The sequence below is a fragment of the Panulirus ornatus genome, chromosome 30 (genome assembly GCF_036320965.1).
Source record: "Panulirus ornatus isolate Po-2019 chromosome 30, ASM3632096v1, whole genome shotgun sequence".
NCBI lineage: Eukaryota > Metazoa > Arthropoda > Malacostraca > Decapoda > Palinuridae > Panulirus > Panulirus ornatus.
The window spans coordinates 9,373,300-9,391,066 of record NC_092253.1 but is presented as its reverse complement, the minus strand read 5'-3'; the positions used below and the strand labels follow the sequence as shown (position 1 = coordinate 9,391,066).

The 17,767-nt window shown below is 38.8% G+C and overlaps 1 protein-coding gene across 4 annotated transcripts in view; it reads right to left on the bottom strand.

The window, feature by feature from the left end:
* The window catches only part of LOC139758397 (uncharacterized), a 135,936-nt gene that overhangs the window by 29,853 nt on the left and 88,316 nt on the right, over positions 1 to 17,767 (bottom strand). For all 4 annotated transcript variants that reach the window (XM_071679751.1, XM_071679752.1, XM_071679753.1 and 1 more), the window contains exons 22-25: positions 13,872 to 13,984; positions 11,989 to 12,175; positions 8,484 to 8,560; positions 7,410 to 7,478 (exon numbers count right to left, since the gene is read on the bottom strand). In XM_071679751.1, coding sequence (XP_071535852.1) covers positions 7,410 to 7,478; positions 8,484 to 8,560; positions 11,989 to 12,175; positions 13,872 to 13,984 — 446 coding nt within the window. The remainder of the gene's footprint in view (positions 1 to 7,409; positions 7,479 to 8,483; positions 8,561 to 11,988; positions 12,176 to 13,871; positions 13,985 to 17,767) is intronic.

The following is a 17,767-nucleotide window of genomic DNA, read 5'->3' as shown; positions in this document are numbered from 1 at the left end:
TCACTGAGAACCAATCACTTTCCTCTCTTCCTACACGTACACATGCCTTACATCCTCGATAAAAACTTTTCACTGCTTCTAACAACTTTCCTCCCACACCATATATTCTTAATACCTTCCACAGAGCATCTCTATCAACTCTATCATATGCCTTCTCCAGATCCATAAATGCTACATACAAATCCATTTGCTTTTCTAAGTATTTCTCACATACATTCTTCAAAGCAAACACCTGATCCACACATCCTCTACCACTTCTGAAACCGCACTGCTCTTCCCCAATCTGATGCTCTGTACATGCCTTCACCCTCTCAATCAATACCCTCCCATATAATTTACCAGGAATACTCAACAAACTTATACCTCTGTAATTTGAGCACTCACTCTTATCCCCTTTGCCTTTGTACAATGGCACTATGCACGCATTCCGCCAATCCTCAGGCACCTCACCTTGAGTCATACATACATTAAATAACCTTACCAACCAGTCAACAATACAGTCACCCCCTTTCTTAATAAATTCCACTGCAATACCATCCAAACCTGCTGCCTTGCCGGCTTTCATCTTCCGCAAAGCTTTTACTACCTCTTCTCTGTTTACCAAATCATTTTCCCTAACCCTCTCACTTTGCACACCACCTCGACCAAAACACCCTATATCTGCCACTCTGTCATCAGACACATTCAACAAACCTTCAAAATACTCATTCCATCTCCTTCTCACATCACAAACAGGTATAAAAAAATGTTTTTGCTATTTCCCATAAGTGAGGTAGCACCATAAGGATATGACTGAGCCTTACAGAAAAAAATCCTGGCTTGGCTCCTTCCTTCTTTGTTTTTGAAAGTTAATGTAAGGTGGGAAGACTTCCTGCCTCCACTTTGTCACATTCTACATACATGGGCAATTTCTTTCGTACTTACCACCTGGGAAATGGTAAAGAAGTATAAAGAAAAAGTAATGATAGTCTTGACGATAATATATTTTCTATACCTTCTTACCTTTCCTGCCTTTGTGAGGCATTGTTAGGAACATGACAAAGCCTTTGAGGAAAATTGCTCACTTGTTTCTGTATATAGAAAGTGAATACAAGAGGGAAGGTCTTCCAGCTTCTCACTCCTACCCCTCTTAGTTGCCTTCTATTTGATATTCAAAAGATACATGGGCATTACAAACATTCTACCTCCCTAAAACCCAATATAATAATACTATTGTCACAGCTCAAAAATTCAAACATTATGAGACCAAGTAGCATGAGGATTCCTGAAATTAAATATACTTTTGGGTGGTGTTACTGTTTAGCCTTTCACATAAAAGGAAGCAAGATTGGTACCCATTAACTTGTCTACAATGCTTGAACCAGTCATACACCACTTCATCAAGCTCTGCTAGCCTTGTTTTATGCTGTGCTTTATTTGTTATGCTCATCTGGTTTACTGCCAGCACAAAATTTCAAGATTTTCCACACTGCCTCTTGAAATCAAAGTTTGTTGTTTTCAACATCATGCTGTTCAAGTTTTTGTAGTATTCAACTTTTTGCATGATAGTAAGAGTATTATGCTCTATGTCTGATACTTTATCAATTCTAAAACTGCACAGTCTTTTGAATCTGAATTGTTAAGCTTTGGCTAGAATATTAATAATAATAATAATAATAATTTTCTTTCTTTTAAACTATTCGCCATTTCCCGCGTTAGCGAGGTAGCGTTAAGAACAGAGGACTGGGCCTTTTTTGGAATATCCTCACCTGGCCCCCTCTGTTCCTTCTTTTGAAAAATTAAAAAATAAAAAAAACGAGAGGGGAGGATTTCTAGCCCCCTGCTCCCCCCCCTTTTAGTAGCCTTCTATGACACGCAGGGAATACGTGGGAAGTATTCTTAATCCCCTATCCCCAGGGATAGTAATGATAATAATAACAATAATAATAATAATAATAATAATAATAATAATAATAATAATAACAATCATAACAGGGGGAGAAAGAATACTGTCCATCTATTCCCTGCTCATAAATGAAGACTAAGAGGGGCTGGAGCAGATGGATGGAAATCCTCCATTCCTGTATAACTTTCCAAAAGAAAAAACAAATCAAGGAGCCAAGTGAGGATTTTTCCCACTAAGGCTCTGCCTCTGTTCTTGATGCTACCTTGCTCATGTGGGAAATGGTGAGGGTATTCCCTCAAAGGCCCAGTCCTCTGTTCTTAATGCTACCTCGCTAACGCGGGAAATGGCGAATAGTTTAAAAAAAAAAAAAAGAAAAAAAAAAAAATAATAATAATAATAATAATAACAATAATAATAATAATGATAATAGTAATAATAATAATAATAATAATAATAATAATAATAATAATAATAATAATAGTAATAATAATAATGATAATAATAACATTAACAGATAAGTAGTAGTTGCACATGGGTGTGAGGGGATGTGGCCTTACTTTGTTTCCTGCTCCTGGCACTACTTTACTGATGTGGGGATGCAGTGATCAATTGTGAAAGAAATGAGAGGAACACATTTGTATAATTTTTTTTCTTTCATGTATTTATGCTGTTTCCTGTGTTGGGAACACATGATGAAAAAGGATGAATATGATATGTACATTTGTATATATATCATCCCTAGGGATTGGGGAGAAAGAATCTTTCCCATATACTTCCTGTGTGTCATAGAAGGTGACAAAAAGGGGTGGGAGTGGGTGACTGGAAATCCTCACATCCAGTCTTATTTTTCCAAAATAAAGAACAGAGAAGGGAGCCATGCGAGGATTTTTCCCTCTAAGGCTCAGTTACCTGTTCTTGACACTACTTCACTGATGTGGGAAGTGGTAAATATGCATGAAAAAAATATACATACATATATATATGTGTGTGTGTGTGTATTTTTTCATACTTCATCACAGTTTCCTGTTTAAGTGAGGTAGCACCAGGAAACAGATGAAGAAAGATATCCACTCGCATACACACACATACACAATATGCGGTGTGAGGTGGTCTGATTGAGTAAGTAATGAAAGGGTAAGGGAGATGTGTGGTAATAAAAAGAGTGTGGCTAAGAGAGCAGAAGAGGGAGTGTTGAAATGACTTGGACATATGGAGAGAACGAGTGAGGAAAGATTGACAAAGAATATATGTGTCAGAGGTGGAGGGAACAAGAAGCGGGAGACCAAATTGGAGGTGGAAGGATAGAGTGAAAAAGATTTTGAGTGAATGGGGCCTGAACACATAGAAGGGTGAGAGGTGTACAAGGAATAGAGTGAATTGGACAATGTGGTATACCAAGGTCAATGTGCTGCAAATACACAGAACCAGGGCATGTGAAGCATCTGAGGTGAACCATGAAAAGGTCTGTGGGGCCTGTATGTGGAAAGGGAGCTGTAGTTTCGGTGCATTACACATGACAGCTAGAGACTGAGTGTGAACAAATGTGGGCTTTTTGTCTGTATTCCTGGCACTACCTCTTCTGCTCTCTCAACCACACTCTTTATTTCCAAACACACATCTCTCAAACCACCTCACACCATATATTGTCCTCAAACATTTCATTTCCAACACATCCAACCTCCTCTGCCTCCTCTGTACAACCCTATCTATAACCCATGCCTTGCAACTATATAACATTGTTAGAACTACTATTTCTTCAAACCTACCCATTTTTGCTCTATGAGATAACAGTCTTTTCCACACATTCTTCATCGCTCCCAGAACCTTTGCCCCTTCCCCCACCCCGTGACTCACTTCTGCTTCCATGGTTCCCTCCCAGATATCTAAAACACCTCACTTCCTCCAATTTTCCTCCATTCAAATCTACATCCCAATTAACTTGTCCAACAACCCTACTGAACCTAATAACCTTGTTCTTATTCACATTCACCCTCAACTTTCTCCTTTCACACACTTTTCCAAACTCAGTCACCAACCTCCAGTTTCTCACCCAAATTAGCCATTGGAGCTGTATCATTGGCAAACAACAACTGACCCACTTCCCAGGCCCTCTCATCCCCAACAGATTGCATACTTGCCCCTCTCTCCAAAACTCTTGCTTTTACCTCCCTAACCACCCCATCCATGAATAAATTAAACAACCATGGGGACATCACACACCCCTGATGCAAACCAACATTCACTGGGAACCAATCACTCTCCTCTCTTCCTACTCGTACATATACCTTACATCCTTGGTAAAAACTTTTCACTGCTTCTAGCAACTTGCCTCCCACACCATATACTCTTAAGACCTTCCACAATGCATCTCTATCAACCCTATAATATGCCTTCACCAGATCCATAAATGCTACATACAAATCCATCTGTTTTTCTAAGCATTTCTCACACACATTCTTCATAGCAAACACCTGATGAACACATCGTCTACCACTTCTGAAACCACACTGCTCTTCCCCAATCTGATGCTCTGTATGTGCCTTCACCCTCTCAATCAATATCCGATCAAATTATTTCATAGGAATACTCAACAAACTTATGCCTCTGAAGCAGGGGGTAGTGACGCTGTTTCCTGTGGGGCAGGGAAGCAACAGGAACGGATGAATGCAAGCAAGTATGAATATGAACATGTGTATGTATGTATATGTCTGTGTATGCAAATGTATATGGATTGATATGTTGATATGTATATGTATGTATATGTGCATAAGTGGGGATTTATGTATATATGTGTAAATGAGTGGATGGGCCATTCTTCGTCTGTTCCCTGGTGCTACCTTGCTGATGCAAGAAACGAGAAAAACTGGAGGAAGTGAAGTGTTTTAGATATCTGGGAGTGGATTCAGCTGCGGATGGAACCATGAAAGCGGAAGTGAGTCACAGGGTAGGGGAGGGGGCATTGAAGAATGTGTGGAAGGCGAGAACATTATCTCAGAGAGCAAAAACAGGTATGTTTGAAGGAATAGTGGTTCCAACAATGTTATATGGTTGCGAGGTGTGGGCTATAGATAGGGTTATGTGGAAGTGGCTGGATATGTTGGAAATGAGACATTTGAGGACAATATGTGGTGTGAGGTGGTTTGATCGAGTAAGTAATGAAAGGGTAAGAGAGATGCATAGTGATAAAAAGAGTGTGGTTGAGAGAGCAGAAGAGGGTGTATTGAAATGGTTTGGTCACATGGAAATAATGAGTGAGGAAAGATCGACAAAGAGGATATATGTGTCAGAGGTGGTGGGAATGAGAAGTGGGAAGACAAAATTGGAGGTGGAAGGATGGACTGAAGAAGATTATGAGCAATCGAGGCCTGAACATGCAGGAGGGTGAAAGGCGTGCAAGGAACAGCGCGAATTGGGCAAGTGATGCAACTGGGGTAAACCATGGAAAGTTTTGTGGGACCTGGATGTGGAAAGGGAGCTGTGGTTTTGGTGCATTATACATGACAGCTAGAGACTGAGTGTGAACGAATGTGGCCTTTGTTGTCTTTTCTTAGTGCTACCTCATGCACGTAAGGGGGGAGGGGGTTGTCATTTCATGTGTGGTGAGGTGGTGATAGGAATGAATAAAGGCAGCAAGTATGAATTATGTACATGTGTATATATGTATATGTCTGTGTATGTGTATACATGTGTATGTGGGTGGGTTTGGGTGATTCTTTTGTTTGTTTCCTTGCGCTACCTCGCTAACGCAGGAGACAGCGACCAAGTATAATAAAAAATATATATCTATTTATTGTTTATTATACTTTGACGCTGTCTCCCGCGTTAGCGAGGTAGCGCAAGGAAATAGACAAAAGAATGGCCCAACCCAACCACATACACATGTATATACATAAACGCCCACATATGCATATATATATACCTATACATTTCAATGTACACATACATATACATACACAGACATATACATATATACAAATATACATATTCATACATGCTGCCTTCATCCATTCCCGCTGCCACCCCCGACACATGAAATGACACCCCCCCCTCCCCAGCTTGGATGAGGTAGAGCTAGAAAAAAACAACAAAGGCCACATTCGTTCACACTCAGTCTCTAGCTGTCATGGGTAATGCACCGAAACCACAGCTCCCTTTCCACATCCAGGCCCCACAGAACTTTCCATGGTTTACCCCAAACGCTTCACATGCCCTGGTTCAATCCACTGACAGCACATCAACCTTGGTATACCACATCGTTCCAATTCACTCTATTCCTTGCACGTCTTTCACCCTCCTGTATGTTCAGGCCCTGATCACTCAATCTCTTTTTCACTCCATCCTTCCACCTCCACTTTGGTCTCCCACTTCTCATTCCCTCCACCTTTGACACATATATCCTCTTTGTCAATCTCTCCTTACTCATTCTCTCCTTGTGACCAAACCATTTCAATACACCCTCTTGTGCTCTCTCAACCACACTCTTTTTATTACCCTGCATCTCTCTTACCCTTTCATTACTCACTCGATCAAACCAACTCACACCACATATTGTCCCCAAACATCTCATTTCCAAAACATCCACCCTCTTACACACAACCCTATCTATCGCCCATGCCTCACAACCATATAACATTTTTGGAACCACTATTCCTTCAAACATACCCATTTTTGCTCTCCTAGATAACATTTTCACCTTCACACATTCTTCAATGCTCCCAGAACCTTTGCCCCCTCCCTACCCTGTGGCTCACTTCCGCTTCCATGGTTCCATCCACTGCTAAATCCACTCCCAGATATCTAAAACATTTCACTTCCTCCAGTTTTTCTCCATTCAAACTTACCTCCCAATCTGCTTGTCCCTCAACCCTACTGAACTTAATACCCTTGCTCCTATTCACATTCACTCTCAGCTTTCTTCTTTCACACACATATGTATATGTCTGTGTATGTGTATGTATATGTGTATATGTTGTTATGTATATCATTTATATCTTATTCATTCATTAAACTTTGTCACTGTCTCCCACATTAGCAAGGTAGGGCAAGGAAACCGACGAAATAATGGCCCAACCCACCCACATACACATGTATATACATATATGTATATATATGTACTTGTATATGTGTGAATGTGTATACGTAAGTACATGAGTGGATAGGTCTTTCTTTGTCTGTTCCCTGCTGCTATCTTGTTGACGTGGGAAATGGCAATCAAGTAAGATAATGATATAATAATAACAATAATAATAGTAATAATAATAATACAGTATACACTAGTATGTACAACAACTGTTGTCATTAGAGCACTAATATGAGAACCACTTGTTACCTGAAGTGAAGTTGTCACTGTCAGTACATAGCTATGACTGTGATAAAAAAACAGAACCAAATTAGTTCCATATATACAAAAAGTGACCAGGCATTATGTATGTATCCTCTCATTTTTGTGGTAGCTATACCTGAAAATTTCTATTTGATATTTACTGGATGAAATAGAAATCAGGGAAAAAAGATGCTTCCTTACCTCCCTGGATGTTTCTACTGCTTGCCTCTGGATTTATACTTCCTGCAGGCTGAATACGACTATCACCAGCTGTGAAAGAGATGAAAAAGTACTAGACTGGTCAGCGAATACAAAATAACAATACAGAATGCAAACTGAATGACATACAGTGGAAAACATGAAGTGAAAAAGAAATGTGCAATGAAAGAAGTGTAGCCTTTATTAACAAAGTATAAAAATGAAGACATGGAAAGAAATTTTTCAAAAAATGTATTATGGAGCTTCCACTGTACCATGAAAACTACATGGTATATGAAGAGAAAAACTTCAGATCAAGAAAATCTTTCCATATCGTAGCACAGTGACATTCAAAGTGAATGCCCTGAACTGCCACTTAAGACATATGTGAAAAGTATCAATGGTACTGCAATTTACCTAAACTGACCAACAAACACCCTTCCAGCTAAGGAACAACAGATTCCACAAGATATCAACAACTCCAATTCCCCTTACTTACTGTCATGAATGCCAATCACATCCCTACTGAGCTAGTCTGTAATTCCACAAAATACTCCATGGCAAATTAAATAAAACTGGGGTAATGGTTCATATCCTCATATCTTCAAGTCACACTTACAAAAACATCTCTATTGTTCTCATTGTGATTGTTTTCATCACAAACTGTATGAATCTGAGCTACGGAGAGCTTTCTGTTACTAGATAAAAATCCTGATATGACAATGTGGTTGTTCGTACACTTTCACGGTAACTTCTCAAAATGAACCACCTTTGAAAATACATCCCGACAAGGAAATTTGTCAATTAAAATTAATTTTCACATCACAAGCAAACTTAGAAAATAAAAGTTCTAAGTGCAACATATTACGTGCTCACTTGTGAGCATTTTGATACCTAAAACCCATGCTCTGGGATTCTTGGTTAATAACTGGCTTGTGAGCAGTGCAAAAGTATATATCAGTTCATGTGCTTGAATTACACATTTTGATCAAGAGCAAATAAATGACAGGTTGTGCATTAATCTAAGGCACAGCAATCTCTAACAGTGCATTAAAAAGCAGGGAAAATGATACTTACGGCAAAGCCAATCAATAGGACAGCACTTATCCTCAAAGTAGATGGGAGTACAGCCTTGAAAATATCTGGAGGAATACCTGTAATAAAAACAAGAGGAAATGTATGCATATGGATAATCAAATAAATACTATGGAAAGAAATAGCAAAAGATGAGTATCTGTTACACTGGATGATTAACTATGTCAAACACTCACAGGCAATGAGATGATATCAATGAATCACATAACTTTTGGTAAACTGCTTGAAAAAGTTATTCATACCTGAAAAAAAGTGGGAGAGGAGAGAGTGTGCCTACCTATGAGTGCATACAATAAGATTTAGCCAAAATTTCTGGGCTACCACAAAAGGCTCATTGCACATCTTGCTTAATCTATACAAAAATTCTTCTTAGATGCCACCTTCGTTATTCATTATCCATTTTGGGTTTGTCTAGGATTGATGTCAAGTTTTAAGTGTTTCTGTAGTCATTCCATGCTTGTTTCCTATTTCTCCTAGCAGTACATTGAATATCATTCTAGCTTCCTGGTTGAACTGTCATACATTTTTGTCCGAATTATTTTCATTTGTGATCCATGGTATTCTTGACGACTTAACAACCTTGTATCTACCCAGTTGAGAGACTTTCAAGTTTAACATATTTCCTTTTATAATTTCAATTAGTTTTCATGCATAGTTATCATATATCTTTCTCTTCTTTCTAGGCTACAGAGCTGTAGTTCTTTCAGCCTTTTCATGATAGTCCATATGTTCCTACTTATCCATCTATATCTCTGACAATCATTCTCTTTGGAAACTCCCTCAAGGGGGTGGTCACATCAAAAGCAATTCTATAACTAATGAATTCCAATGCTGCTTCTTAGCCTTTAGTACCTCATCCTTTACAGGTTACTGGCTAGGCAGCTCTAGAGCAGTGTTTTCAGAGGCTCCTGCCTAATGTTTCTACCAACTACTTCTACCAGCTGTATCTACCTAATTTTCCTACCTAAAGTTACAACATACTACTTCTACCTAATGCTCCCAGCTAATGCTCCTACCTACAACTTCTACCTAATGTTTCTACCTAAAGCTCCTGTCTAACATTCTTACTTACTATTTCTGTCTGTTGCTCCTATCATTTTGCCAAAAGGCGGGGCTAGAGCAAAGCATTCACCACAGGAAAATGTAGAGTTGTGAAGAATGAGTTGCGTGAGTTATGTGTTGTTAAATGTTACGTATGATAAGGAGAGATTTGTAAACAGAATGCCAGCAGTCTACATGTGGGTGAGGCAGAAAGAAAAGACAGCTACTTGGGTCAAAGGAGTGCAACTTGACAACCACTGAAGTGCTGGCACACTATACAGCCATAACTAACCCTCCCATTACCCAGCCAAGTAGTACAAGTAATATACCTCCCTGGTTGGTGACTGCCTACCAACTACTACCGACAACCTTTTCATTTTTCACGATAATTCATTAAGATCAGAGTAGCTTATCTTTAATATGCAGCAAAAGCCTCTGCAATACTCTAATGGCACAGAATAAAAATTTTTTTTGAGAAGAGAAAGTGAGTTTTCATCATTCATCAAAACTATCACTGCTTTCTTATTAGAACTGGCTTTCACTAACATCTATACCATACTACTATTTTGTTAAAATATTTATACATGTGGTGAGATGTGAACTCATGAGTGATGGGATACACAAATTACATTCCTGGTGAAAGAACAGGGAGTTATGTATGATAATATGCATATGTAAATGTCATCCCTCCAAGTTGTCAAAGGTGATCTAATGGTGCTACAGAATTAAAATCACATAACATTTATGGGTAACTTGGGGAATCAAAAGTCAACTGGGATTTCAACTGATGGCAGTGGCCATACCCTATAAAAATCATAGGACACATGGAGCAATTGCTATACAACATTATCTTATCAAATATGTAATTCTCTACATGATCAATCACCCTTACATCACACTGTCTTTAGGCATTTCATATCCATCATGTCCAGCCTTTCCCATTCTTTTTCACAGAGGTCCCAAGATTCACATCTATACAACAATCTTTGGACTACTGTATCTTCAAACATACCCATCTTAGTTCAAATAAGCACTGACCCCACCTTCTAGACATACTCCATAATGGAACCAGAACTCTTTCTCTCAGCCCTCTCTCCCATCCTATGATTCACTTCAAATCCATGGATATACCTGAGGCCACATCCACTTCCAGACATACAGAGCATTATACCTGTATATACTTACACTTACATACATGAATCTACCAAGAAAATCCCTCACAGCATTTAGTAACTTTCCATCTACCCTATGTATTCAAAGCACCTTCTAAAAGGCCTCTCAGTCAACCTCAACTACATGCTTTCGATCTATAATTCTATCTATCTATATCTATGAGCACCTGTTATCTCTGGGAACTCCCTTAAGGGGGTGGCCATGGCGAAAGTCTCCATAACTAGCAAATTTCATTGCCTCTTCTTAGCCTTTAGTGCCTTACCCTTAGCATGCCACCGGCAGAGGGCAATCATAATGGTGCTTCCAGAGGCTCCTACCTAATGTTCCTACTGACCACTTCTACCTAATGTTCCTGCCTAATGTTCCAACCTACTTCTACCTACTGCTCTCACCTTATGTTCCTACCTACTACCTACCTCTTTACCTAATGTTCCTGCCAAATGCTCCTACCCACTTCTATCTATTGCTTTTACCATTTTGCCAAAAGCCAGGTGAACTGCATTGTGCTCACCACAGAAAAATTAGAGCCATGAAGAATGAGTTGAGTGAGTTAAGTGTTGTCAAGTGTTATTATGTGAACAGAAGAGAGTGTATGTGGATAAAAAGCCAACAGTCCACATATGGGTGAGACAGAAAGAAAAGTCAACTACCTAGGTCAGAGGAGTGCATGCTGACAAACAGTAAAATGCTGGCTCACTATGCAACCGTCACTAATCCTCCCAATACCCAGGCAGGTAGCACTGGTAATATACCGAGGTTGGTGACTGCCTATGCTTTCTCTAGATATATAAATGCCACACACACAATTCACTCTCTTTTTCCAAGTGTTTCCCATATATATACTTCAAAGCAAACATCTGAGCTACACACCCACTATCTCTTCTGAATCCAAAATACTTCTCCCAAGTCATATGTTCTCAATATGCCTTCACCTTCTCAATCACCATTCTCCAGCACACCTTGTCAAGTATAATTTGTAATTCAAAATTCATATTGCCCAACCTCAAGCACTTCAGCTTAGGCTACATAATGAACAGCTTTAATACCTGATCAAATTATCATTATCACTTCCACATTCAATGTATGAGAAATATTTTTTTCATTTCACTTATAAAAACATTAATGATGCAGGGCTAAGCTACTTATAATTTTTTCATCATGTACTATCTATGACTACTGTATCCATATCCATATATGTACTGAATATGGTATTTTTATGATTATCTCTGAATATCTTCAGAAGCCATATAAACAAAAAAAATGTGTCACGAACCTGAAGTCTAATCCACAAGACACCTTGGAACATCCAGGTCCATTGGGATCAACAAAGCTTGGGCCGCAGATGCACTTCTGGCAGGGGTAATCATCAAAGAACATTTGATCACCTTCAAGGTATGTTTTGTTGTTCCAAATACAGGAGACAATGTGTGACTCCAGCTCTGGTGGATTTTCAGGATCATCTGTGGATGGTATGTAAGGTCATTCCATACCACTTTTTCTATAGTTTTTATTGCAAAGCATTCACTTTACAGACATCATTTCCTTTCCATAAAACCTTTACATAAACCCAGTAAGACACTGAAAAATTTGTAAATCCTGCCTATTTGACCATTATCTGAATGATATGGAGATAAATAAGAAATTACACAACTTTGGGTAATTTTTTTCCTTGTGAGCATGGCTCCTGGTTGTTAACTAATAGCCCTGCATACTCTCAACACAGGCTGTCTGAACATATCAATTAGCCTAAACAGCAAAATAAATAAATAAATATGAATACTAAGGACAATACACCTGGGCAAATAACTCATCATGCATCAGCCCTTATGATCACCAGCCTGAAGTGACAACTTAAAATAACTTCATGTCCAGTGATCAAGAAAGGTGGAAAAAAAAAAATACTGACAACCTATCTATCATCATCCCACAGCTGAGAGAATGATGGTAAGTTCCTATACTATCCTTAATTCTGGGCTGGTCACAATGCTGCAATTCTGTAAATTGTAAAGGGTCTCATTTCAAGATAACCTGATGTTCAAATGTGTAGTTAAAGTACTGTCCCAAGCCATGTTCAGTCTAATTTTAGCCCATATGTCGGGCCAGGTATACTCTAACTTTAGGCCTCTGGTTGTGTATCTTTGCATCTTTTGGAGAACTTTTTCATCTCACCCTAAAGTCAGGAGGTTGGAAAATTGTCAATCATTTCCAAAGCTTTGTTTTACAGACAATATACAGATGACAAATTTTTACTCTCTAAGTCTACTGATGATATTTCTTTATATCTGAATAATTTGATTCCCAGCATAACAAAAAAGTTAACTTGGGAATTGGAGAAAAGTAATACCTTCCCCTATCTTGGCGCTAATATAAGTAAGCATAGGAATTCTTTCGCTACATCAATATTCAGACAACCTAATGCAATGGTCTTTGCTCAAAATCTATATTTTCTATAGCAGTTAAGTACAAGCACTACTTGGTAACTTTAGCCAAACAAGTATTCCACATATACTCTGATTATTTCAAATTCCGCATGGATTGAGAACCAATGAAAGAACTTCGCATGTGAACCGCTTTTCTTTGAATTTCATTTTAACATGCATATTGGTAAGACATCATGGAAATCATTATGAAAGTTAGTAAAGTTACCAGTTGTGCTTAAGCTGTAATTCATTTTCCCATTCTGTTCACTAGGAATGGCAGTTCTTCACAGCAGACAAATGAACACTGTTGAATATGGACAGTAATGGTTTACAGCACAAAATCATAGCGCAACTGAGGTATCATATATAAAAGAAGAGAATACCTATAACTATATCTAAATGATGCAAGCATGAACAGATAAAGAGGAACAGCAAGAGGTATCATAATGAACTTCTGTACTGTGAAGAGATGTGTGAAGGTCTTGACATCTGGAAGAGTCTACATCTCTAAACACACTGTTTCTGGCAGATACAGGCATATGCGTTACAGCATAAAAATTCTGATGCATGTAGTACAACATATATGTTGTTTGTAGCTTCAATACACGGGGCAAAGCACAATGAACAAAGTAATCTGAAAGTCAATCCTTTACTATTACTTGGATGGCTCACCACAGTTTCATTCACAAGAGTTACTTTACTGCAAAGTAATGGGTACAAAAAGTATAACACTAACCGCAATGTGTGTCATAAGAACAACACTCGCCAGGTCTATACAGGGGTCGGCAGCCAGGCCCAAGAGGCCTAAACAGACTTGGGCATTCTACATTGGCACATACTATTTCAGCTCTGTAAGGTAAAGAAATCAATATAATACAAGCAATAAAAACAAGAAAATCTATGTTTTGGACAAACTAACAGCTGAGCTAAACTGTCTCTATGAATGGATCATATGACTTTTATCATTCTTCATACAGTACCTTGCATATAACCCTTGGACCAAACATTACTAATTACATCCTTAGGATGGATTTTAGGTACACTAATAAGAATATGAGCTATGACAAAGAAAATCATCTGCAATGTTTACAATAATATCAACATCATTGTGGAGAATGTTGATTTTGATTACTTGCTTAAACTTTAAACATATGAAAAAGGATGGTATTACGTAAATGTTGCCACAATTAAAAAAGATGTTTTTATGTTTTTGTGTACATATACAATACATGGTATTCCATTTTACTCTTAACCACGTATTTTTTTTTATTCTTTTTATTATACTTTGTCGCTGTCTCCCGCGTTTGCGAGGTAGCGCAAGGAAACAGACGAAAGAAAAGGAAACAGACGTAAATATAAAAAAAGAAAGTTAATTTCAGAGTAAAGGATTTTCACGTCATTTATCAATTTAGGCAAATTTACTTTAGAAAATTATTTCCTTCAGATATTTAAATTTTGGTGTATGGCCCCACAATACTGAACTAATCTAATCATGATCAATGAAACCATGAGTGTGGTCACTCTCATTTCTCAAGTGCAATGGATTATGTTTTCCCACTAATCCACTCTGGAGCTGCCAGCTCTGATGAATGTTAGACATGAAATATCATTTCATCAAAAAATCAGATTAAGAAAGTGTTGCTTCAGATTTCTACCTGTGGTGTTACCTCAGGAATAAGGTGTACTGCAAAAGACCTTAAGATGTGGACCAACTGAAAAACAACCTACTTTTTCATTCACAAGACTGCAGTGGCCAGATTTCAAATTTCAATGGACAATGTGTTCATTCAAAGTCGCAATTTTATACATTGACATGGAACACATCTGAAACTATTTCTTTTGCATTACAGTAAATGATAACTAAAATCTATGCATATATATCCACCTACTTCTATACAATAAGTATTTACATGGTCTCGTGGCAACTGAAACACCCTGGTGACTTCATTTGTGGTGTAACCTTGAGCAAGCAGAGTCAAGTATAATGGTGTAGACGAATAAAACAGATTTTTGTAAGATTCTAAATCTAGAAAAACTGTAGGGGTAACAGAACTACCTAAACCTTTAAAGACAATACCTTAGATGTGACTTATACTATGTGCCTCATTCAAAATTAGCAAAAGCACATTAAACAAAACATCAACATTAAACAGTATGTATTTATGGATCATGGTGAAGAGCCTGAAATTGGCAGAATGCATGCATAGTGCCACTGTACAAAGGCAAAGGGGATAAAGGTGAGTGTTCAACCTACAGAGGCATAAGTTTGCTGAGTATTCCTGGGAAAATTATATGGGAGGGTATTGAATGAGAGGGGTAAAGGCATGTAACAGAGCATCAGATTGGGGAAGAGCAGTGTGGTTTCAGAAGTGGTAGAGGATGTGTGGATCAGGTGTTTGCTTTGAAAAATGTATGTGAGAAATACTTAGAAAAACAGATGGATTTCTATGTAGCATTTACGGATCTGAAGAAGGCACATGACAAGGTTGACAGAGATGCTTTGAGGGAGGTTTTAAGAATATATCTTGTGGGAGTTAAGTTGCTAGAAGCAGTGAAAAGCTTTCATCAGGGATGTAAGGCATGTGTATGAGTAGGAAGAGAGGAGAGTGATTGGTCCCAGTGAATGATGGTTTGCGGCACGGGTGTGTGATGTCTCTATGGTTGTTGAATATGTTTATGGATGAGGTGGTTAGGGAGGTAAATGCAAGTTTTGGAGAGAAGGGTGAATGCACAGTCTGTTAGGGATGAAAGGGCCTGGAAAGGGAGTCAGTTGTTGTTTGCCGATGATACAGCTCTAGTGGCTGATTTGGGTGAGACACTGCAGAGGTTGGTGACTGAGTTTGGAAAAGTGGGTGAGAGGATAAAGTTGAGAGTAAATGTGAATAAGAGCAAAGGTCATTAAGTTCAGTATGGTTGAGGGACAAGTTAATTGGGATGTACAGGTGTTTGCTCTAAAGGATGTATGTGAGAAATACTTAGAAAAACAAATGGATTTCTATGTAGCATTTATGGATCTGGAGAAGGCATATGATAGAGTTGATAGAGATGCTCTGTGGAAGGTATTAAGAGTATATGGTGTGGGAGGCAAGTTGCTAGAAGCAGTGAAAAGTTTTTATTGAAGATATAAGGCATATGTATGAGTAGTAAGAGAGGAAAGTGATTGGTGCTCAGTGAATGTCGGTTTGTGGCAGGGGTGCGTGATGTCTCCATGATTGTTTAATTTGTTTATGGATGGAGTTGTTAGGGAGGTGAATGCAAGGCTTTTGGAGAGAGGGGCAAGTATGCAGTCTGTTGTGGATGAGAGGGCTTGGGAAGTGAGTCAGTTGTCGTTCGCTGATGATACAGCGCTGGTGGCTGATTCGGGTAAGAAACTGCAGAAGCTGGTGACTGAGTTTGGTAAAGTGTGTGAAAGAAGAAAGCTGATAGTAAATGTGAATAAGAGCAAGGTATTAAGTACAGTAGGGTTGAGGGACAAGTCAATTGGGAGGTAAGTTTGAATGGTGGATTTGGCAGCGGATGGAACCATGGTAGCGAAAGTGAGATACAGGGTAGGAGAGGGGGCGAAAGCTCTGGGAGCATTGAAAAATGTTTGGAAGGCGAGAACATTATCTCGGAAAGCAAAAATGGGTATGTCTGAAGGAATAGTGGTTCCAACAATGTTATATGGTTGTGAGGCTTGAGCTATATATAGGGTTGTGGAGAGGAGGGTGGATGTGTTGGAAATGAGATGTTTGAGGACAATATGTGGTGTGAGGTGGTTTGATCAAGTAAGTAATGAAAGGGTAAGAGAGATGTGTGGTAATAAAAAGAGTGTGGTTGAGAAAGCAGAAGAGGGTGTAATGAAATGGTTTGGTCATATGCAGAGAATGAGTGAGGAAAGATTGACAAAGAGGATATATGTGTTGGAGGTGGAGGGAACGAGGAGAAGAGGGAGACCAAATTGGAGGTGGAAAGATGGAGTGAAAAAGATTTTGTGTGATCGGGGCCTGAACATGCAGGAGGGTGAAAGGAGGGCAAGGAATAGAGTGAATTGGATCGATGTGGTATACCGGGGTTGACGTGCTGTCAGTGGATTGAATCAGGGCATGTGCAGCATCTGGGGTAAACCATGGAAAGCTGTGTAGGTATGTATATTTGCGTGTGTGGACGTATGTATATACATGTGTATGGGGGTGGGTTGGGCCATTTCTTTCGTCTGTTTCCTTGCGCTACCTCGCAAACGCGGGAGACAGCGACAAAGCAAAAAAAAAATATATGTGTGTGTGTGTGTGTGAGTGGATGGGCCATTCTTTGTTTCCTGGCACTATCTCACTGACACGGAAAACAGCGATTAAGTATAACGAATAAATAAATAAACAAAACATTCATATGAAACTTACATGGGTTAGAAGAGCTCTCCAGTAAGTTTAAAAAAAGTACTATCATACTTGCATACTACTATGACCTTAGATAGACCAAGAAATACAATCTATACAATAAACACTTGACTGTTTAATTAGATTTTTCTCTCTGACCTCTTTCAATTGGTCTGTACCTGTAATAAAAATTCCTGCACACAAAAGCTTCTACTTCAAGATGATCATTATCCCTATATGTGGTACAGGTGTTTGTGAATATCAAGCAGTGGGAATG